The 25461-nt window shown below is 38.6% G+C and overlaps 1 protein-coding gene across 1 annotated transcript in view; it reads left to right on the top strand.

Annotated features, from left to right (window-relative positions):
- The window catches only part of CTNNAL1 (catenin alpha like 1), a 1837423-nt gene that overhangs the window by 1691356 nt on the left and 120606 nt on the right, over window positions 1-25461 (top strand). The window contains exon 16 of the mRNA XM_044064584.1: window positions 4297-4353. Within this exon, the coding sequence (XP_043920519.1) occupies window positions 4297-4353 (57 nt within the window). The remainder of the gene's footprint in view (window positions 1-4296; window positions 4354-25461) is intronic.

Raw genomic sequence — 25461 nt, 5'->3', positions numbered from 1 at the left:
AGCTTTCCGTATTGTCTTTGGGGTAAGCTAATTGCTACTCTGTAAGGATGGTGGTTTAAAATTGCTTTATGACTTCCAGAAGCTGCAACAGATCTGAGCAGAACTCTGTGTGTGCATTATTGAGACATATTTGCTAAATCCTGTCAGTTTCTAGCAATGGGGGTAGCATAGCAACCAGAAGTCAGATGACTAGATGTATGTGATGTCATTCTGTAATCTAGGACAAAATGATGTTTAACACTAGATGAGACTTAAGTCTTATTGCAGTCTGTTTTCGGAACCTAATAGAGAAGGACCCCTCACCTATTTTATCTTGCCTTGCTCTAGTAAGTGAACCAGGGAATAGCAATTCTTTAGATCAGTCAGGAAAATATAGTGAGATTTGTTAAGTACTGTTTTTCTGTATCTGAGTGAGTATATTTGTCTGTGTTATTTTAATATTTCCTTTGACTGAAACTCTACTGTGTACTGTAAAAAGATATTTAGTATTTTCATGTTCTTTTCTTATTTATTATTAAATATATTTAAACTTTTCATTGTGGCTGGTCTTTTAGAGAATATTTTAGTCTCTGAGGGTACTTATATGTATTTGGTGACAGCTCTAGCCACTCCTGAAATCCTTGCTGTTGGTCATACTACCATTTGTATTAATATTAATTTCACTCAGTATAATTGGGTACCCTTGCAAGAGCCTTAGAGTAGCTGGCTTTGGAGTGTCTGTTGGTGGTGCAACTACATTATAGTCTGGGCAGAAGGGGTCATAGCTAGTAAATATGTGCCAGCCTTTCCCTGGTTCATTTGTGTTGATGTGTGAAAATCAAATCTCAGAGTGTGTATGTTAGCTGTTTGGAGCAGGGACATGAAGCACTGGTTTCACAGAGAGGGTGCTAGAGAACTTGGCTTGGACACTAAGCTGAGGTCTCATCTTTATCGCTGTGCCAGTGGGGAGTCTTACTGGGGACCTGGAGTGAGACAGAGAAATCCAGACCCTGGACTAGGTGTGTTCCCTCTGGAAATACTGGGTGTATCCATTTTTGTTCAAGTGAACGTCCCTCTCCAGTGCCAGTGGTGAGGATTCAAGCTGCTTGATTACTGGCTCAGAGTGGGGATGTTACACCAACCATGGGTAAATCCTGATATACCCACACATGAGTGGGTTATTGTTGTTATACAATGACATTATTTTAAAAAAGAAATTACTTACCTTTGTTAAATTTATTTGTATAATGGTGCAGCATTGTTTCTCTGCTTTGCTTCCATTCTTCCATACTTTTTGATGCACTGTACATCTGTATGGGAGTTATATACCCACATGTTTGTATAGTACATCAATGCTATTGAAGACAAGCAATGGAGAAAAGAGAATCTGTGCTGCTGTTTTATGTTGAAAGCAGTGTTATACAATGACTGGCCATTAACATTCAAAAATGTGCTTGCTGATTGGTCAGCCCAACCAGCGTGAACATTGTAAAATCCAACATATACCAATAGAAAAAAATTCTGGTCATCCAGACTTTCTCCAATTCTTGAGGTTTTAAAAAAAATGTGAATACAGAGACAGCGGACTTAGCTAAGTAAACCAGTAACCTTTGATACACCATCAGCCACTGTAAAACACCTGGAAAGTAGCAATAAATAATAGCAGCAAATGGTAAGGCTTGAGAATAGCTTTTAAAAGCTATTCTTGAGCTTTACCATTTTTTTTCTATTATTTATTGCTACTTCCCTTGCGTTTTGCGGTGGTTGTTGGTGCATCGAAGGTAATTAAAAAGAAATAGATAAATTTTGAAATTTGGACAGTTGAGAGGTATGAGAAATATAGGACAGAGAAATTACAAGGAAAATCATGTACATTATGCAAAATTAAAGAAGCAGACCTAATTTTCCTTGTATTTTCTCTGTCCTGTTTCTCTCGCAACTCTGCTGTCTGAATTTCAAACTTTATTAAAAAAAAAAAAAAAAAAAGAAGAAGCAATGGAGATCTTCCCATTACTTCCTTGCCAAAGTACTGATGTTCTGTTTAAGTGTGGAAATGTAAGCCCTGTATGCATGTGCAGTACATCAAGAAAGCCACAGGATATTGAAACAAAACAGAAGAACCCCATGGCACTCTTATACAAAGACATTATTTCAGAAAAGTAAGTAATTTTTTTCTTAAATGATGTCTTTATATAACAGCAATAACCCATGGCTGAGTGTGGGTAATGCTGGATTTATCCACGGTTGGCTTTGTTTGGTCTATCTGGCTTCTCCCTTATGACCAAACTATGCCAGCTGTGGATAAATCCAGCATTACCCTCACTCGGCCATGGCTTATTGGTATAATAGTATGAGGCAAAAATCTGGGCTTTCTGCAAAGATTTGGACAGTTGAGCAGTACAAAACTCTGGTGAGCTATATGGCTGAACAACAGAAAAAAGGAAAATCAGGTCCTTTTTTTAGAACATACCTGATTTTTCTTCTGGATTGCACTGCCCATCCATAACATATTCCAATAGAAAAGTCTGGGTCTATATTATATATTCAAAGCTTCAAAATTTCAAACCTCATATGTTCGACAACATATGAACGAAACTTGAAACCTCGAATATATAATAAAATGTAAAAAAAAAAAAATTAATGCTCCACACACCTCCCCCCCTACTTAAATATACCAATCCAAGATCGCACTTCAGTACAGAAAAGGGAAGTTTTCCCATTCTGCGCATACAGAGCTGTTGCCTTTCACCTTCGAACTTTTCAAAGTTCGATCATATGGTGTCGACCATATGGCATTCAAACTTTGAAACGTTTGGCAATTTAATAGGAACCCAAAAAGTCTGATCACTGAATGATACTTTAGCAGTTGCATTTTTTTCTGTTGGTACTTGCTCAATTTACAATGGCCATTTTGGTAAGGCTGTCCAATCAGAATGCTCATTTTTGAAAAACAGTGACCTGTCATTGTATAATCTTGAGTTATTTCTCCATTTTCTTAGTGTGTTTTCTTCAGAACGACTGGAAGCACTTTTGCTGAAAACACATTTGGAGTGGGTTGCCTACCAGAATTCCATGACGTCATAATTTCATGTAGCACAGAAAAGTGAGGAACAGTAAAAGCCTTTAAGGTTCAGAAAATGCATTTTTCACAGAACTTCACAGGATAACTGTGTAGCTCTTTGTGAAATCTAATGGTGACATTTGTGGTACAGTGCCATTACTTTGGCATAATCCATTAGCTTCTCTTGTTTTCAGTCTAGTAGATTTGCCATGGTTTGATGACTAGATACCTAATTAAGAAAATAATTACCATATCATATGTCAGCATAGCTGCCTTGGTTCAGTCTGCCCTTCTAAGTTAAGGAAATATGCTGTAGTTCAAAGTTCTAATATCACAGTTCCCTTTTTCTAGAGCTAAACACATACATCTTGTGACCTTTGCCCACGTCAAACTACCGTGCAACAGTTTTGGATCTTGTTGTCTGTTATAATCTTGCTACCTTATATAATTCATAGTTTTTCCTGAGCATTTTTTTTTCTCTTTTTTTATTTTGTTCGCATATTTCTCTACTTAGGAGTAACAATGTGCATTAATGGTTTCTGAGATCTTGTGCGGTATTTCTTAGCTTTTGCCACCTTATTCTAAATACTTCATTTTCAACTGTCTGAAGTCCAGATTGTGGGTTTTATTTCTGTTATTTTGAAAAATACTTAATATACTTTGTGTATGATGTAAAAAGAAGGTGGAAAGCAAATTAACCCAAGATCGTAAATGCAACCATTACTAATTCCATAACATTAGCACTAATTCTAGCCTTCAACTTCCTTTATCTACAGTAATGTAACCCAGCCAGAAGTAATAAAGATAAACCTAGATCAAAACATATTCTAAAGCTCTAATCCTCTGTGAAATGAACTGGATATGCCATGCTTATTTTGGTGAAGAAGATATAAATGCAAGCATATTAATATCTTTTTGTTTTTAAGAAGCTTGCAGTATACATCATGTGACTGAGCAGAATGTCCTGTGACATATTAATTTTTGTATTGAAAAAAAAATGGATATGCACAATTTTTGGTAGCAGTAAACTTTGCGCTGCAAATTTTACTGATATGAGTGAATTTATTAGACGTGCTGTTGTTGATACTTTTGTTTTTCAAAAATAAACAGGAGTGCATCCCGTTAACTTTTTTTTTTTTTTTTACTTTGTTTAGAAAACACAGTATTTAAAATTTAGGCTCTGTATATTCAATTATATTTGTTTTAGCATAGCCATTTGCTGACAAGATATTAAAGACTCTGTCCAATTTTTGCAGATTTTCGCTGAAGAGGGTTTGAGACTATCTTCATCCCTTCATATTTTCTCTAACCAGGTATGAAAGTTTAAAGTCCTTTAATTTTCATGTATGTATTTATTTTGAGCTTGTTTACCATGTTAATGTAAATGGGCTTCTAACATGTTCTCAAGGATTACTTGAGGTAGTGTTTATATAGATGGAGAAGTTCCCCTGTTCTTCTGTCTTGGCGGTACCATGCATTCTTTAACATCCACTTAAGTTGCCATCAGCTCAGGCATTTGGGGCTTCAATTAATGTCTTATTTTAAAGATAGCATTTCAAGAATGCATCTCTGTCCTTATGAAGCGCTGTATCCTCAGTACTGGGGATAGAAATCCAAACTCCTGGTGTGGTAGTAGAAACCACAGCCTTCTGATCTTCCAAGCACTTATTTATTTGATTTGGCTGCTTCACAATCTCTTTTTTAGCAAATGTATTAAATTCTTACATTTTAAACAATGGCATAAGTGCACATACATAAATATAAAAAAAGCAAACCATAGTAACATATTTCATTTTTATGCATTATGTGTATGTTTTCTTTTTACTGATTCTAATGTTGCAGTGAATGATATTGTTCAGTTCCCTGCTTCCTTAAACTTCATTCCTCCTCCTGAACATTATTCTGCATGCATTCTTCCCATAAATTCCATTTATTTCTATGTAACTTGCTCCTCCCCTTTTCTAAATATCCCACCTCCAGTTCTTTTATCTCCTTTACAATAATTCAGTACTTCAGCTACTGTTGGTTTAGACTTTTATTCTGTTTTCTAGTAATTGCTTTTTTAGCAGCCAGTAGCATTAAATGTAAGGCCTATATATGTCTAGGCAGTTCAGATCCTATATCCTGCTCAAAAAATAATTTCCTTAGTTGCTACCATTACTTCCCCAAACATTTCTGACAAAGTACTCTGTGGAAAATGTTATCTTCCAATTCATTACATTCCCAAAAACTTGGTCCCAATTACCATTTTTCCATTACACCTCTAGTATTTGCTTTTTACCTGAAGAAATTATTTCTGAAGTCTACTTTTCATATAAAATACCTATGCAAAACCTGCAGGTAAAAATCTTAAACCTTGTAGACTTTGTTGTATACTTGAAAGCTATACAGATGTCCTTCCATTGCTTCTTTATATATTGCTTTTCCATTCTTTCTTCCCTGCCTTTTTAACATCCTCTTATCAGTTCTTATATTTTATACAATATTTTATGTGCCCTACTAATTAACCCTTTTTAACAGCAACATCTGTTCCAGACTCAACTGAAACCTCTACTAGTGCTGTTTTTTTCACTGAGCACTTCCCTACCCCCTTTCTCTTTGCCTATGCTATATCAGTTACTGGTAGGGAAGACGGTCTCAAGCCTGTAGTCCAGACTTCTGCTTGACTTCATCCCACAGTGTTACCTTCTCTATCTATTGATTTGCAACCAGTACCTTGGTACCTTTGCTGTTTTTCGACAGTAAATTCCAAACCCCTCTTGCCTGTTTTCTGTACTCCCACTTGCCCTCATCACTTTTGGTAAAATTGCCTTTCTCCGTTTTCATGCTGGCTTAGTTTTTGGAGTACTTTCTGCTACTTTGTATATGTGATACTATTTAAGGTTGTTGTTCTACTTAAAGACCTGCATCCAAAATCCTACTTTCTCCATACGTCTGGAAGTTTGTCTCCCATGTCATCATCATCCATTTCATCTTTGTTTTATAACCTCCTGCTTATGTTGTATGTATGAGCCTTAAATGATTATTTTGCTACGTTTAATGTTTGTTTGGTGCAGATTTTATCTCAGAATGATATGTGTCAAATTATTTCTATTTGTCAAAGATGTTTTTCCTTAGTCTGTCAAGCTTCCCAGCAAGACTAACAAGTTAGAAAAGGTATGTTTCAATTTATAGGTTCATAGGTGCACCTTAGAAAATGACATTTTGTAAGCCTTATTATCTAATATCTAGTATAATATGGTTACTCAACTTAACCCAAATGTTTTTGGAAATGTTTATACACAGCCGTTAAGTTGATCATGTTTACAAGCTGTCAAAAAGAGCTAAATAGTCAGAAAATCACACAGCAAACAATTTAAAATGAAGAAAAAAATGGTGCACTCTGAGATCACTCTCAGATCACAGCATGTTGGGGAAGAATCGATTATCTTTTTCTTCTGACTGTTTGAGTCGTTTAGTTGAGCAATCTCAAGGTGAGAATACTTATGGGTTTTGTGGGAAGGAAGCATCAGTTACTCATCAGGGGTTATTTAAAGAGATGAATGCTTTGTTTGCTGTATATTGTCTTGCTGATTACGTCTGTAACTGTAATGGAAAGGAACACCTTACCACAGCAGTCTTTATAGGCATAAAAAGGGTCTTTGCAACAGTGAATCACTTACTGCTTAGTAAGTTTTTTTGACAGTGGCCTTTTTTAACTGGATCCAGAATTATCTGTCTGATAGAAACCATTTGGGTGGTAGTGGATAACTCACAGTCTGGTACTCCAACCTTCAGATCAGAAGCACTAGGCCTAATAATATTTTTTCTTCTGTCAATAAACTGGCCCTTGATGTACTAGGCCTCCATTTAAGTATATATGCAGCAGACCTTGTACTATGGTAGGCTGCTTTAACCCTTAAGAAAGTACAAATCAAAAAGCTTGCAGAATTTATTAACCTTTGGGAATGGCTACTCAGAGAATATTCATTATCAGTAGTAAAACTATTGCAATGGTTTTCAGACCCACCAAGAATTTAAATGATTGTAAGGTGCTGCATAACTCTGACCTACTTAAAGGACAATTTAGTGTTAGAACTAAAACAATCTATTTTTTTACTCTTTCTCCATTTTCTGAGCTACTTTAACACTTCAAAATCACTCTGACTGCTTCCTATAGAAATGTTAATGTTTTCTGCAAAACTGCTGCCAATGGGGCTTCAATGTGATCTTATTTTTCTTCATGCCTTTTTCTTTCCCATAATCCATTTCCAATCTGTTTTATATGAGTCATGCTAAACATAAGGAAGTAGTGGTGTACTCCCATGCCACTGGCACATAATGGGATTAGTGTTGTCAATGTTATCTTATATACTGTTTATAACAGGGCTTCTTTTATTACTTGAATGGCCCTCATTTGTATGTGTCTCAGGGCTTGTTTTACAGTATACTAAGGAATTATACAGCTGCAACCAAAACAGTAGCTAACTTGCATGCCTTTGTTCAAAGTAGCTTTTTGTTGTCCAAGATAAATTAACCCCCCACCATGCAAGCACACACAAACACACACACACACACACACACACACACACACACACACACACTCACTCACTCACTCACTCACTCACTCACTCTTACACTTTGGTAAAAGTGCTAATTCATCTTAAAGTGTAAAGTAATATAAAGAACACACATTAAACTTAAAGCTTAGCATTTCACTACTATGTTGCTGCATCTGTAACTTTTTCAAAAGAGTGACAACTGTCTTTGAACCATTGACTGATCTAATTGCTCTGTTTTGCTATAAAGGCATGGCTACAATGGAAGCAGCTGTGAATCCGTGTAATTTCTCTTCCTCTCTGCAATAAAGACAATGGAAAACAGTTTCACACCTCTCTGTCTTGTTTACAGCAGTATGAGTTCCTGACATCAGCAGGAGTAATTACCCAAATAAGATTTTCAGTAGTACCTGACTACAAATTTTTCTGTCTGTGGTATGTCATGAAGGTGTAGACAAATACCTCTGCAGATTATGTGAGAAGTTAAGTTTAAAAGAAATGGATGATCTTTCCTTTCCTTTGATTCCAAGGCAAGGAAATGAAAGTTTTATAAAGTACACGCAGGTTTCGGATACCTACACAATACTGGAATGATATTGTAGGGAGAAAAGCAATCTAAGAGTTAAGTAAAACTGGAGGAGAAGGTGCAGTTCTCCTTTAAAATGTTCTCTCATGTTGACAAATTTTCTTGAGTAGGGGTTTGGCTAGTTGGTACATTCATGTACCATAGGTTCATAGGTGTGTACTAGGCTAATGGCCCTGGGGGCCTTTACAAGCCTAGCCTATGGGATTACCCTGGCTTCGTGCCACCCAACCTTAGTTCCCAGTGCCTCTGTCGAGTAAAGCCACTGGAGTGATCCCTGGGGTGAATTTTCTATTTCCCATCAACTCATCAAGATTTCTCTTGAAGAGGGCCAGTGAGGTGCTCTGCTTGACATGTATGGGAAGTCTATTCCATAGCATGGGCAGTCTCTGCGTTATGAACCTGTCCCTCCAGCATGTTCTGTTGACTTTGGTAATGAGGTTGAGGTCTCTGGAGTGTGTGGTGCGGAGGGATTGGGATTTCTTTAGTTGTAGCATTTCTAACAGAGCTGGGTCAGACATGGCTTTGTAAGTCAAGCAGAGATCGGCTCTAAGTAGGCGATATGAGACAGAGAATAGCTGGAGGAGTTTTAGTCTGTCCATATTGGACAAATGTTTAAGGCCTGGGATCCTCTTTTTGAGGTACTTTTGTGGGCTGTCCAGTTGTTGCAGGTGTTTTGTGATGTACATGCCAAATGGGGCATTGTACGCAATGAGTGGCCTAATGAGGGAAGAGTAGAGGGAGACAATAACTTCTTTCTTCCTGGATGCAAAACCCTTAGTAATGAGATGTGCCACATAGAAGGCAATGTGGTGGTCAAAAGAGAGGTTCCTGTCAACCTGTGTTCCCAGATCTCTTATAACACCTTCTGTGTTCAGTGGCCTGCCATCGATGTTTTAATTCATGGGAACCAGGTTTTTCCCAAAGGAGATGATGACACATTTTTGGCATTGAGCTTAAGGCCATGTTTCTGACACCAGTCGCTGGTCTCAGTGAGGCCTTTCTGTAGGATGTCAACATCACTCAAGGAGTTGTTAATAGCTCCCAACTTGCAATCGCCTGTGAACTTTGTCAGCCAGAGTCCCTTCATGGTGCCCTGTACTTCAGAGAAGTAGACACCAAACAGGAGAGGACCCAGGACCGAACCCTGTGGGACTCCACTCTTGACTGATCAGCAGTCTGACTTGGAGTCAGCTACTTTCACATTATGTTTTCTACCTGTGGGCCAGTTTGCAGCCCACCTAGTGATATAGGGGTTGATGTCTAGCTTAGTGAGCTTTTCTATGACTCATGAGTGGGGAATGGTATCAAAGGCCTTGGCCAGATCAAGGTAGGCTGTATGAACCACCTTGCTTTCATCCACAGCTCCGGTGACTGACTCAAAAAAGTTGACCAAGTTGAGCAGGCATGATCTACCCTTCACAAAACCAAACAGTGTAGGATCCAGAGTATGGAGATTCCCTATATCCTTATTTATTAGGTCCATGATGATGCTTTCCATAGCTTTGCATATCAGACTCATCAGGCTAATGGGACAATAGTTCCCAGGGTCTGTAGTCGCTCTTCCTTTGTGGAGAAGGATGACTGTAGCAGTGCGCCATTTAGTAGGGACAAAGCCTGAGGTGAGGTTGGGATTGAACAGGGCACACAGGTGAGGTGCCAGTTCACTCTGTAGTTCATGTAGAACACAGCCAGGGATATTGTCAGGTCCCATAGAAGCTGTATTCTTGACCTTGGACAGTGCAGTTTTAACGTGTGCAGCAGTAATACTGGGTGCCTGGCAATCTACTGGTATTATGACTGGTCCCTTGGGGGGAGAGGGGTAAAGTTGGCACTGAATCTGTCAGCCAGTATATTGGCAATATCTTTTGGCTCGGTATAGGAGGTGCCACTGTGCAGTAGCTCAGAGCAAATCTTTGTATTGCCGTGGAGATTCTTTACATAACTATATAAGGCCTTGTGGTTTTCTTTACTATCTGCTGCAATTATGTTTTCATAGCTAGCTTTAGAGGATTTGATGAGGGATCTCAACTTTTTGTTGAGGCTGATAAGGGAGTTTTTCCAGTCTTGGGACTTCACTTTATTCAGCCAGCACAAATCAGTGTGAAAATTATATTGTAACTAGAACATAGTGTATTAAAAAATACACAAATATATCATATTCACCAAATAAATCAGACGGGTTTCGGCAATGCTGCCTTCCTCAGTGAACAAAAACAGTATGACAAAATCCCCCTCCAACAAAACCTTATATGTATATACATACCAATTAACAATTATACAATTATTGGATTAATCAGGGTTTCAGAAGTACTCATTCAAGCCAGGTGGAAATAATCCACCGAGCTTGACTGTCCACTTCTTTTCTTTCAAATTAAGTATCTCATGAAATCCTGCCTTGTCCTGTGTTTTGTGTATAATACAGTCAATAATTGTAAATCTAAATATCCCGGTTTTATGTCTGCAAATATGTTTATACAGTGCACTAGATTGTTTACAGTTCTTAATGTCACTCATGTGTTCACTTATCCATAATCTAAGTGGCCTGGATGTTTGTCCAACATAAAATTCTGGGCATGTACAACTTGCCAAATATATCACCCAATTGGTACTACAAGTAGCAAAAAAAGTGATGTCAAACACTCGAGGTGTATTTTGGCTGGTGAAACTGCAAGTTTTATAGACCTTTGAACAATTGGAACAATGACCAAATGGGTTGCAACCCATCAATTTCTCCCCAGTCATGGTTTTCTAGCTAAAAAGCCTATCCTGATTCTGACACCTTTTGTAATGGTTAAACAAAGAACTTAGGGAGCGACCCTTACGAAAGGAATATATACACATCCCCAACATATTCCATAAGTGAGTCCTCCCCTTGAAGAATATCCCAATGCCTAGATATGATATTCATAAACAAATGTGTATTTTTACCATACATAGTAATTAGCCTAACTTGGTTGCCCCTAACAGGTTGATCACCCTTATATACAAGCAAATCAGGTCTGTCCTGCTGAGAAGCAAACTGGCTAGCTCTACAGATGTCACCAGCCCTGTAGCCACGATTCCTGAATCGATTGGAAAGATCCCACTTATATTGATTGTACATAGAGGAGTCTGAACAAATTCCTCTAATCCTGAAAAATTGAGACTTGAGGATGTTCCTGATGACATGTTGGAGGGTGGAAGCTGGAAGCATGTACCAAAGTATTGTATTGCGGAAATTTGCAAAAAACTTCAGTCTCCATGGTATCCTCGGGGGTACATTTAGCCAAGACATCCAAAAAAGTTATCTCATTTTTGTGCCAGGTTACCTTAAATTGAATCCCCCACTTGTTTTGGTTCAAATATTCAACAAACTCCACCACATAAGAAGCATCCGCTCTCCACACCATCCAACAGTCATCAAGATATCGCCTCCAAATATCAATTTCTACCAAATAAATATTATGACTAACATCATAAATCAGTTACTCCTCTATGTAATCCATGAACAGGTCGGCATATATGGGGGCAAATGACTCCCCCATAGCCGTGCCCTGTACCTGCCATACACATTGTTTTTGAAAATAAAACACATACTTGGTTAGAACATGCTCGGCCAAACCGACCAAAAGAGTGTTAAAACCTGGTCTATACAATTCAGCCCGATCCAACCAATATTGAAGAGAAGCCAACCCCGCCCAGTGGGGGATATTGGTATACAGGGAGGTGACATCAAGACTACACAATAACCAGTGGGGTTCAAGTTGTATATCTGATATTATGCCCAGAAATTGTGTGGTGTCTTGTATCTGACCCCGTATGCATGATAACAACAGTTTTAAATAATACGTAAGAAATTCAGAAATGGGTTCTGTGAGTGAGCCTCACCCCGAAACAATAGGTCTACCTGGCGGTTATTAAGATTCTTATGAATTTTGGGAAGGAGATATAAATATTGTTGTTTAGGATGATCAACCTTCAGATGATGGGCAGTTTCCCTAGAAATAATACCTTCTTCAACTGCCAAGTCCAAAAAGGCATCAATCTCAACCTTAAACTTGGCTGTGGGATCTATAGGCATTATCTTATAATAAATTTGATCCAAAATTTGTCTCTGTGCCTCATCATTATATTGTGTCCAATCTTGGACCAGTATAGCTCCTCCCTTGTCTGCAGATGAAATAACAATATCCTTGTTTGATCTAAACATCTATGCAAATTCTTTCAGCCCAAGTAACATTGTCCCTACTTAAGTGATCCTTACCTAAATTTCAATGTAAATCTTTAAGCACCTTGCCCCTGGAAAAGTGAAACCACTGGAGACATGGGTGGCTTGAAAGTGGAGTCCCGAAATCTAAAAGGTCTATTATCAGCCTGATTTGATTTGCCCTGAAAAATAAACGTAAATTTAAATTGCGGCAGAAATTGTATGGTACCACTGACCTGTAATTTATCTAGCTTTATTTTTATATATGTATCTTTATTTGTACTTTTAGTTATGTCAGATATTTGTTTCTGTACAAGCGTATATTACACTCATATTGTACAGCATCACTCTGTCAGTAGTGCAGTAGATAACATGCATGCCTTTGGTTCAGAAGCCTGTGGGTTCTATTCCCCCATCAGGTAGAGGGAATGCTGACACTGCAGTGCAGTGTAAGGGGGTGCTGAACTCCTGGGTGTGAGGAGGAGTTGGGTTTGGCATAATGGTTAAGGTCTGCACCTCATAGACGGAAGGTACAATGTTTGGTTCTGACCTCAGGTTACTGGCGAGGCTTAAAATAGCTCTTCAAGGCAATTAAACTAGTGTCCGCTTATGGACGTATAATCACAGCACTGTAACTGTTGAAATTTAACTGGATTGTGGCTGTAAATGGACCAAATAAGTCAACAAAGTTAATAATTAAATATGCAACACAATCTCTGCCTTCCTTACATAATGGGGCTGAGCAGCAGTGGGTGTAAATCTAATTATATTCAAACTGGAACATATTGCCTCAGTCACTGATCTCAACTCTTTCTAAATACAGATTTGTTACAAATGACATTCAGTAAGATTCTCTAGATATACTGTATCATCTGCTCCCTTTGAGCAACATTGTCCTTCATTAAGCAGAGTGAACTGGCTCCAGCTAACAGCTAAACCTACATTATTGCTTAACCTTTAAGCTTCTGTATCAAAAATACTGCATTTGCCATGACACAGTGGTTAACATTTGTTGTCACTACCTTTTGAGGTCATAAGAACAGTGATCAATAACTTACAAGGCCTTCCACTGGCATGATGACTGGAGTGAAAGCCTTTAGTAACATCGTCCATCAACCTAGAAGCAACTTTTTCAGAAATAAATAGAATTATAGGGAATATAGCCATGTTAGATCATCAGCCTTGACTTCCAAATATAATTGCTACAAAAAAGTGGAAGAAGAAATCATAGTATAGGTCTTTCAGAATATTAAGAAGTATAAAACTTTAATGTCTGTCACTGCTGACTAACTGTAATCCACAGTGATATGTAAGAAAATTGAAAATGTTACAAGGAAAAAGGTAAAAATATGAGGCAGAATCAGTGCCATTTAAGAGATAATCTTCATGGTCTAAAAATAGATCCTGCCACTTAAAGTCCATTGCATAGCACATGCTTAAACATGATGTCTGCCATTGTACTGCATTGTTAAACAGTTGTATTGTTACTGTATTCTTAAAACTGTATTCACCAAAATGTATTGTATGCTTTTGTGGTGCATGCCACATGATTTTATGTATTGTATTCAACTGTGCCTTTTGACCAAGGTTGTGTCTAAAAATGGTCTCATGGTCAGTCCATCTACTGGGTTAGTAAATCAAAATAAATAAGGTAAGTTAGTAAATAAATGGTTTACAATGAATAGTTTTTGATTGTATTTCTAATTCTTCATCTTCTCAAACTTCTTAGTTGAGGTGCTCACTCTTTGTTAATTTTCTGTTCACCTGCTACCTATTTTAGTAAGATATTTATGTTTCAAATGTGTGCTTTACTTGCTATCTGACTTCACAGCATGCTAGACAAAGAACAATCATCTTTTCTTTTCTGAATGATCACTTTGAGTTGGAGCAACAGCAGTCTCACAGATGTGGTCCTGTAGTGGCTTGTCTTCTGTATTTCTGGTCAGTTACAGAAGTTAATCCATGATATCAGGTCTTTTTCTTTGTACCTTCTTGACAATGGTGTTTCATACGTTTGTAGAAGTTTACTGGGTTAATGACTACAAGGCCCTTTTAAAGCTATCCATGCATCCCAAATCTCTGACAAGTTCTGGTAACCTTGATAATTGTAAGCAGGGGCTTTAGAAATGAACCATTTACAAACAGGGATGCAGAAGATGAACCATTTACAGGCTGCCTGTGTCCATTAGAAACATAGGTGCCAAACAAGGGATGAATTTCCTGTTTCCCAGCCAGTTGTCCAATTTATACTTGAATTGGGTTTGTGAGGAACTCAGTTTCACATGGATGGAAAGCATGTTCCAGAGAAGGGATAGTCTCTGGGATACATACCTGTCCCTCTAGGAGGTCCTTTTTATATGACAGGCAAGGTTTAAGTCTTTAGAAAGGGTAATTCTGTTCTGTTTGTTTTGTGGATATGCAGGAGATCCGCCAGAGTGGGGTCTGGCAATGTCTTGTATGTCAGGCATAGATCTCCCCTCAACAGCCTGTAGGAGACAGAATACAAGGATAGGACTTGAGGTAGTCTACATGTTACTTACTGTTGTTATTTATGCCCTGTATTCCTTTTGTGAAGAACCTCTGTGGACATTCCACTTTTTGGATATGCCTGGTTAGGTAAATACCAAAGGAGGCATTGTACTCAATGGTAGGTCTGTTGAATGCCAAATACAGTGGAATGGTGACTTCCATGCACCTGGATGACATACCTTTGTTTATAAGTTGCACAACATAGAATGAAATAGGGTTCTGTTTTAGGTCCTTTGTTGTTCTCTGTGCATGTGTGCTTCCCCTGTGAGACATTATTCAGAGCAGAGTTTTGTTACAATGTTGATGTGATGACGAGATGGTTCTGCCTCTTGCTTCCTTAGGAACCTGCCACAAATTCACTTGCATCTGATCTGGAATGTGTCCTCAGTTGAATGATTTGTGATCAGTTAAAGCTTAGTACCTGCAAGGCGGTGCATAGCTATTCATGCCACTTTTTTGGATCCCTGTGCTCCATTCTTATGCCTCAGTATCATTTATGATGGCAGCAAGATATAAACTTTTGCCTAAGTTGTATAACTTAGCATTTATTGACTGCAGACTGACACTTAAGACCAGTGTTTGATTGCCATCAAGTCCTTTCCATCACACTTAAGGAACATACCCATATAAGTACCTTATTCCAGCTGAGAATCTCCCAGTGGCTATGTTTGCCTTGATTTTCTCCTGTTTGGAGTCTTGTAACTTTCTGGACCTGTAGCCTCTTAACTCAGTCCATGATCAGCTGCAGATGATATAGAACTCTGCAGCCTGGCTACTACTTGTATTCCTCTTACCACTGTATTACACTGGCTCTTTGCAGTCTGTAGTGGCTGTAGGATTAGTTTTTGTATTGTCATTGTAAGACTATGGTCATGGTGTAATTGATCCTACATAACATGAATCCCCCCATCATCAAGAACTACTAGCGTGGTATTGACTGTCTGTTGCCCTGCACTCTTGTCACCATAGAGTTTTTAGCATTTTTGAGGATAGCATTAGAATACGTCAGAGCTTCTTTGCCTGTGAAGACCCACACCTTTGGAGCCCCCTGTCAATGTGGCTGAGGGATCATCCAGTGGTATTTATTTTTAAGAGGTCTATTAAAGCCTACTCTTTAACTTGGCTTTTGAATTTATGGTAGACTTGCCTGTTTGACTGGTTCTTATTTATTCTTTAAAAACTATGTACAAAGGCCTACTTCACAGATTATGCCCTTGCTATGTCACATATGTGCAGCATAGTACTTTCTCATGTAAGCAGTGCTGTTTGCAACGAAATAGTGTTATTATTAAAAAATGTTTTTAATTTTCCTCTGCCTTCTGTTACCGGAGTGCTGCATTTGTATGCTATGATAACATCATGGTGTGAATGCTATCCATTGAGCATGGTGCAGCAGCACAAGTCATAGATTTTTTTGTTTCCTTTCTTCCTTTTTGTTAAGTTCTTAAATTAAGCTCCAAGTAACGAGGAAGTTGGAAGCTGAAAATAGCATGTGTCCTGGAGATGAAGGAAGGAAAAGGAACAACTCTCGCAATACTTTGGCTACTTCTGTTTGGGTGAAAAGCATCTGCCATTGTGGTCGTACTTTAAGCTTTACTGTAGACCGACATTGCCTAGTACATATTTCAAGCACAACGGTTTTATATCTATATGCATACATAGACACACATTTAGTTTCACTTCCTCTGTATACCTGCCAGCTGTTTGTGTTACCACACTGCTTGTTCCAGCCACTGGAATGCCATTAATATTCTCATCCACAAAATGAGTTCTGCAGCCTCAATTACATTACCCACACTGATGGCAAACAACATGTAACATGAGAGCAGCTAAACAGAAGGACAGGTGTTTTTAATTTTGTTTTGTAATTCTGCTGACAAGTTACTGCTGTTTTTTTTTTTTTTAGTGGCATCAGGAGGTCTCCCACTTAAGGAAAAGAATGCATCTTGTATGGATTCAGTCATGTTGTAGACCTTTGCACATGATCTTTAATCCTGTTTTAATATATTATTATTATAATAGCTTACTTACTGGGCTTTTTAATATCCTTTGTGACAGGAAGGTTTTCTTTGTCTAGGGAGAGAATGTCCTTGTGGTACCCCCTTGCTGAATCACTATGCTCTTGAAAGGCAAGAGTTAGGAGGAAGCATTGTATATGTGCCTGGAGTGGAGATTTTTTATGCCAGGAGAGGATAACCCTAACTGGGGTGGAGCACATACAGTGCCATGAGTGTTACTGCAGAAGTGGATCGCTTCTGCCCCAACAACCACCACCACCACTACCAAGTATTTGGCAACCTGCTTCTGGTCACATTTTCTTTCAAATGCATATTTTCCAGCTGGTACTAAAAGTTGAAAATCTCTGACAAATTAATTTAATTGGGTACAAATTATAGGTGGCCATGTTCTGGAAGTTTTATTTCTCATAGCAGAGTGATGGTCTCAAACATTAGCCTGTTTGGGACCTCAAAGCTTCTGTGTCAGATTGAACATAAAGCTACTGTGATTTGAACCTAACAGTTTGAGTTACATTAACTCATTAACACCTATGTGATGTGGAGTGTCACATTTCTAGCAGCCTACACTCATTGTTATATTCAAAAGCATTTTCTGGGACATCAACTTTAAAAACATAACACACAGAAAAGTAAGTATTTTGTTGATAATATAAGCTATTAAAATGGTACAATCAGCACTGTTATCAATGTTATCAAAAGTCTTTGCACTGGTAATAGTCAGTACAGTCGCAGTTGTTACATCAACACTATAAGGTATTATTATGAATACAGAACCAGAATGATATTTATATTGAATGTTTCACAAACAAACTGTCATATCTTGGAAACAATATAACCTAGATGCATTTTGTCAACTTACTTTTGTTAGTTGGGCATATGTGTTCACATGACAGCAAAACGTTCATTTCTATGTGTATGTTTACTAAGATATTTACAGAAATGTGAAGAATTATATTTATTTGTATAAGTAACAATATAAATAACCCTGAATATCTCTCATGATATGCAAATTTAGAATGCAAGCATTAAGGACAGTTTTCTTCAGCATCATCTAATGTTTCATCTGATACCATGCAATAGTTTTTAAATCACCCAGTTTTAGAAATATTAAGTACATATGGAAATATTCCATATTTTCATAATTACTAGGAAGTATTTACCAATATCTCCAGTATGGTGTACTGTAATTACTCGTTGACAATGTTCTTTTCTTTCTCTCACCTGGGTATTTCACACAATGCCTCTCAGTAACACGTAGATCTCTTTGTTATAAAAATATAAATGCAAATATGAATAATGAAGGAAAATCAGTCATTACTTTCTCCATGGCAGAGCATCCAAGATTAACAGTCTAAGTATCATTTTATTAGTTACACCTTGCAGTTTCAAATACTGCTTATTACTAAGTTGTGACTCACATAGCTATGGATAACAGACCAAAAAATGTCTGCACACCATTAGGAGCAAGAGCTGTTAACTGGAAGAATACAAAAGGCTTGAATGAGTTAATAAAAATGATAGGCTGACTGCAGCACCAAATGATGTACTGCTATAGGACGTAAATGAAGGAGGTTTTATTATGAGCTGATCCCGAAAGAGAGAAGTGGATTTGTAGGTTCATAGGTTGGTACTAGGCTATCAGCCCTAGGGCCTATACAAGCCTAGCCATAACAATTCCCTGGCTATTTCTTCCCACACTATTTACTTCCCTGGACCCCTGTCTAGCAGGACAACTGACGTGATACCCGGGGTGAATTTCCTTTCTCCTATCCAATCGTCAAGGTTCCTTTTGAAGAGGGCCAAAGAGACACTCTACTTGACATTTATGGGCAATCTATTCCAGAGTCTGGGGAGTCTCTGGGTCAGGAACCTGTCCCTCCAGCATGTTTTGTTTATTGTGATGACAAGGTTTAGATCCCTGGAGCATGTGGCTCTGAGGGATTGGGATTTCTTTAAGTGTAGCATGTCCAACAGCTCTGGGTTTGACATGGCCTTGTATGTTAAGCAGAGATCGCCTCTGAGTAGACGATATGCAACAGAGTATAGCTGGAGTTTTTTAAGGTGGTCAGCGTAGGGCATCTGCTTTAGGCCTGTGATTCTTTTAGTGAGGTATTTCTGCAGCCTTTCCAGTTGCTGCAGATGTCTTGAGAGGTACATACCAAACAGGGCATTGTATTCTATAATGGGTCTAATGAGGGATGAGTACAGTGAGACAATGATCTCCTTTTTTCTGGATGAAAAGCCCTTAGTGATGAGGTGTGCCACATAGAAAGATTTCCTGACTGTTGTGGCGATGTGGTTATCGAAGGTGAGACCACTGTCCACCTGTGTCCCTAAGTCTCTTATCGCACTTTCGTTGTTTAGTGTACTGCCACCTATATTGTAATTCACGGGTACATGTTTTTTCCCAAAGGGAATAACTATACATTTCTTGGCATTGAGCTTGAGCCCATGGCTCTGGCACCAATCATCTGTTTCTGTAAGGCCCTTTTGTAGAGTATCCACATCATTTGGGGATTCAGTAATGGCTCCCAGTTTGCAGTCATCTGTGAACTTTGTTAGCCAGAGTCCCTTAGTGTTGGCCTGTACTTCAGAGAAGTAAATGCCAAACAAGAGCAGTCCCAGGACTGAACCCTGAGGTACTCCATTTGTCACCTGTCTGGAGCTGGATTTGGAGTCGGCTACTTTTACAGTGTGGGTTCTATCAGTAAGCCAGTTAGCAACCCATTGGGTGACGTAGGGATTAATGCCCAGCTTTGTAAGTTTATCTATGATTCCAGAGTGGGGGATGGTGTCAAAAACCTTGGCACAGTCTAGATAAGATGTGTGGACCACCTTACCCTTGTCCATGGCTCTGGAGACTGATTTGAAGAAGTCAATCAGGTTCAGGAGACAAGATCGGCCCTTCACAAACCCAAACTGGGTGGGGTCCAGTGTTTGAAGGTTGCCAATGTCTTTGTTTATAAGTTCCATGATAATACGCTCCATGGCCTTGCAGATAAGGCTTGTCAGACTGATGGGACGGTAGTTTCCGGGATCCAAGGTGGATCCCCCTTGTGGAGTGGGATAACAGTAGCTCTGTGCCACTCAGTGGGCATGAAACCTGAGGTAGGCTATGATTAAACATGACACTTCGGTGAGGTGCCAGTTCATATAGTAGTTCATGTAGTACACAGCCCAGGATATCATCTGGTCCCATGGATGCTGTATGCTTAGCTTTGGAGAGTGCGTTTTTTACCTGTGTGGCCATTATTACCGGAATTTGGCAATCTTCTGGTATTGAGATGGGCCATTTAGGGGGTGAGAGGGGAGTGAAGTTGGCACTGAATCAATCTGCCAGGATATTGGCAATATCCTTGGGATCAGTATATTTAATGCCATTCTGTTTTAGCTCAGAACAGATCTGAGCATTGCCATTTAGATTCTTGACATAGTTATAGAATGCCTTGTGGTTGTCTTTGGAATCTTTGGCAATTTTATTTTCGTAACTAGCTTTGGTGGATTTTATGAGGGATCTCAGTTTCTTATTGAGGCTGGTAAGAGAGTTTTTTGCATCCTTGGATTTTCCTCTTTTCTGCAACAGTTTCTTCCTTTTGTTGTAAAGTTTGTTTATGGCAGGGGACCACCAGATTGGCTTCCTTTTTTTGGATGAGAGCATCTTGGTTCTATTTGGGATGGCACGATTATTGCATGAGTGGATGTGCTCGTACAGTGCCTTAGTGTAGGATTCAGCAGTTGAACTTTCAGTTCCCGTCTGCATGGGTGTCATGAAGTTTGTCACTTCTGACTTGAGTAGCATGAAGTTGGCTTTTGAGAAGTTTTTTTATGGAGGTTTCCTTACTGGGGGGGGTGGGGTGGGATGTGGATGTTAAGGGTGATTAGCTTATGGTCAGACCTGAGTAACGAGGGGGTGACAATAGGTGTGGAGCATCGATTTCCCATGTTGGTAATGACCAGGTCTAGGATACTGGAGCCCCTGGTGGGACTATGGATTAGTTGATCCAGGGCATTGGAATTTATGAATTCCAAGAACCGTTGGGCAAAGGTGTTGGTACATGAGTAGCTTTCCCAGTTAATGGCAGGGTAGTTAAAATCACCCAGTATTAGGGTGTTTGGTTCTATCTTAATATTTTCCAGTATGTTTAGAAAGGTGTAGTGAGAATCTTGGGGTATGCTGGGGGATCTGTAGCAAGCTGCAATTTGGATTGCAGTCTTACCTAGTGTTAGTTGTACCTGGAGAATTTCAGAAGCATTGTGTTGGGCAACTAGCCTGATGGTGTGAATATCCTTGGTGAATACTGACACTCCTCCACCTTTAGTGTTTTGGTCCTGATTTGGTGGCCGAAAAGTGTGGTAAGAGTTGTAGCCTGGTATTGCAGGGGTGCTCTCTGGAGCCTTAAACCAGGTCTCAGTTACTGCACAGATATCGATGTTCTCCATTTTTAGGAGTGCCTCGAGTGAGTGCATTTTGAGGTTTAGACTTCTAGCATTGAGTAGCATTACCTTCAGATTTTGCATGCTTGTACCTGTTACGGTGGTGGTTTTGTCCTTTGAACTTTGCCTATAAAAGGCACTATAGGGGTGGCAAGAGCCTTAGCCAGTAACCTGAATCCCAGGAGCGACAGGTGCAGACCATCTCTGGCAAAGCATCGTGGTCTGTCGATCATGTCGTCCCAGGCAGACAGATACTGGATCACCTTTGAATGACACCAGAAGCTTAGCCAATTGTTGAAGTCAATCATTTTGTCCTTATGTTGTGGTATCATTCTGGGTGAAGGCAGGATGCTACTCAGGGCTAGGGTCATACCTGTTGGGCGATATGATCCGAGAGCTCTTCCATGTCTCTTTTCATGTAGTCCAGGGAGGTACGTCTCAAGTCATTCACTCCAACATGGACAATGACAGAGTCATATTTGTACTTGCTGTGGAGTGACTTGAGTGCATGCATTATGTGGTGGATCCTGGCACCCGACAGGCAGCTGACTGTAATTTTCTCCTTGTTCAACCTGGTGAGTGGGGCATCAGTGTGCCAGACTATAGAGTCACCTATGACTAAAGTGTTTGGTACGTTGTCTTGCCTTAGGGGCTGTTGCTGGGTGGCACACTGGTGTTGTGAACTATGTGACACTTTGGTTGTGATTGGTGTTTGTTTGCGTTTCAGCTTCAGAGGTCCTTGTTGCTTGGGCAGGGTACAGTTAAGGGCCTCTGCATATGTGGATTTAGTGTTGCTATATGTGGGTGTTGGTGGTGTGGGTTTAGAAGGTGTTGTGTGTAGTGTGGGTGTTAATCTCCTCTTGACTGCCTAGCACAATCTTGGGTGGAGAGAGCTTTGCTTCCATTTTGGCTATGTAAGTGCATCTCTCACAGGTTGTAGTGTTGGGTGGTAGGAGGAGAGGGTTGTCTGTGTACATGAGGCAATTGCTGCATTGCCCCAGTATGCCTAGATTCACCAGGTGGACAGGAGAAATCACCGGAAGCTGACCCTTGGACATGCCTGGTTTGGTGCTTTTTTTTTTTTTTTTTGTAAAGTACAGGAGCTGTTTTCCCTTACCTTAGCAAGGTGCTTTGCAATTATAGGCTGTTTAGTGCCTACTATTAATTTCTCCTTATTAACAAGGAGAGTTGAGTGCTTGTATCAGTTTAAGGCTTCCTACTGCTTTTCAGAAGGTATCAGAGCAAGTGCTAGTCACAGGGATACTTAAAGGTAAGATGAAAAAAAATGCACACTGCAGTGTGCACTAGAGAAGTTAGATGTGAAAGTAGATAACTTAAGTTTTACCTGTTTAAAAAGTTAAGGTTTAATGGAGAGTTACTATTTTTAAAACAGCAAGATGGATTGAAAGGGGTGGTCACTTTTGTATTCTGTTACTATGGAATACAGTAGGATGGCCAATAAATTTAAATAGTTGAAGGGGAGGGATTTAAAAAAATGATGATTTTGTGATTACTCACACAAGCCAGTGAAAGTAGAGAGGAAATGAGATATATGGTCAGATTTCCAACAGGTTTTGGCTCATTGATGCTATCCAGTATCTTCTCAGAAAAAAAGCCCACTGCACATCTCTTTGACATTATTTTTAGCGATTTTGTTGTGAACAGGACATACAACAGGGTATACCTTTTCTTAAAGCTCTTTTGAAGCATTTAAGGCTTTGCCATCTATGTTGTGTCTCATAGACCCCACCAGCGTTGTTTGGTAGACAGTTGTCTTGTTATAAGTTGGCTTTATAAGGTCACTAAGGAATTATTTTATGGACTTCTTGGGGAGGAGATGGGTGAGTATCTCATAGAACTGTTACTTCTAAAGGTGAATGAGTGAGGCTACAAGAATTCCTTACGTAGGTGATCAAAGGTATTGATACATGGGATTTGTGTTTGTGGAATACAATGACAGTCTGTCTTTATGCTTATTCTTTATCTCACACCTGAGGCCTCAACTTGTAAAAAAATCCTCCATGAATGGGATGGCTGACATAAATATCACGAAGCAATAACTTCCTGTTTTCTGAAACACAAGCTCAGGCATCTTGCAAGCATTCAGTCTATCTGATTTTGGATTGTATCCAATTGTGGCACCTTCTGTTTTACAAAGTACTGAATAGTAGCCTGAACATTTATAGCTGGAGTCTCTGTGTTAAGCTAATCCTTTTTTTTAACATTGTTCTCAGTAACAGTCTCCTTTTATAATTTTGTGCTTACATGTTTTCTTCTCCCTTTAGTATTGCAATTGCTTCTAAGTTTCATTGCAGTTTTTGAGTTAGTTTTTCCTCACTTGTATGCCTTATCTTTATCACTGTTTCTTCAAACTTGTGTAAAAACAACTTTTATATCATGTATCACTTAGTGTGTTTAAGCTCTATGAAACACATAAGGATGTATTGGTAGCAAGCTGTACCTAATGTCTAACTAAGATGAACCCAGCTAACCGTAGTGTGACAGGGATTCCTTTATATATCCCAGCAACTGCAATATATATATATATATATATATATATATATATATATATATATATATATATATATATACATTGAATTATGCATATGTTTTCTTCTTAACAATTACATTTCACTCCAAATTGCATAAGTTGCTCAATTCCTACCTTACATTAAACCTCACCTCTCCTCCTTAATATTATTCTGCTGTGTTATTCACACACAGTCCATTTATTTCACTCCTTCCCTTTTCTGAAGATCCCACCTCCATTTCTTTTATCTCCTTTACAATATTCATTACTTCGTTTACTTTTATTTTAGATTTTGATTTCCATTTTCTAGTAATTACTTTTTTGGCAGCCAGTTGCTTTAAACTTAGTAAGGCCTTACTGTGTCTGGGCAGTTAAATCCTCTATCCTAGCTCAGAAGAATCACTCCATTAGTCACAACTGTTTGTTTCCACATTACTTCTGACAAGATGTACTATGTCATTGTTTAGAAGGAGTGAATTTAATAAAGATGTTGAAAAACCTTAGCACAATTGCGTTTAGAAGTATAATATTTTTGTAAGAAGGTTAATTGAGTAAATAGCAATCTGAGAGGCATGAACTTCTAAGGAGTAGTAGATTTAAAATGATAACAGGAGGAAGGACAGTGCTGGTTAGATGTCAGGCTGGTTGTTAGTGAAGAAATATATTCTGATTTGGTTTCCCTCTAAGGTCAGGAGCTATGGAGGTCCATAGTTTGGTTACTGGTACTGTGTATAAAGAGTCTCCATATTAATCGATTTAGTTACTTCTGTTAGTTTTAGTTTTGAGACCTTTGGCTTTAAGTGAGGTATATTTGTTATTTATGATGCAACTGTTGGACATTCATTGGGTTTGTGTACGATGTTGTGAACCGTCTTTAGATGAGTGATGGTGTTTTGTTTTGTTTTTTCTAATTCTAAACAATTAACATTTTGAAAAGCTTTTCAGTAATGACTATTATTAGATATTGTTGGCATATTGAATGGTTTTGTTATAAGTTTGTTTAGCTTTAATAGTTGTTAGTCAGAATAGAAACTAAAAACAAAGTGAAGCAAATCCATGCCAAGCCAAGCAATGAAACAAAACAAAAAGAGTGGGTGCCATAAAGTACCAGCAATCCAAAGGAGATCCAAACCAGAAAGTTTTATTGTAGGTCACCAAGTTAATTGCTTTTGTCCAGTGTGATACAGACTTCTTCAGAACTGAAAAACAGTTACCAGTGAACAGAATAAATACAGTTTCAAGTTAGTCATCTGTGTAGGTTCTTGAACCTGGAAGTAAACATTTTAAAGTGACAAGTGCTATTTAAAATATAAGTTTTTGGCTATTACTGAGTAAAGAATATTGTAAAAATGTTTACAAATTGTACGGATATAAAACTGCCCATGTTTAAGACAATAGAATAGCATATAAAAGTAGTACAAAATGAATAAATGCATTAATAGAGTAATAAACAAGCAAACAATATTGTGTGTACCATAACGGCATGTAACTTGTCCTCATGTTGTTTTAATAAACTCTTAAGTGAAATGTTATCATTTAAGCTAAGTGGTTAACTAGAATTTAGCCTAATCTGCCAGACTTAGTTCAAAATATTCTATAT

The sequence above is a fragment of the Protopterus annectens genome, chromosome 3.part0 (genome assembly GCF_019279795.1).
Source record: "Protopterus annectens isolate FY-2018-M chromosome 3.part0, PAN1.0, whole genome shotgun sequence".
In the NCBI taxonomy this organism is placed as follows: Eukaryota; Metazoa; Chordata; order Ceratodontiformes; family Protopteridae; genus Protopterus; species Protopterus annectens.
This window is presented reverse-complemented; position numbering and strand designations above follow the sequence as displayed.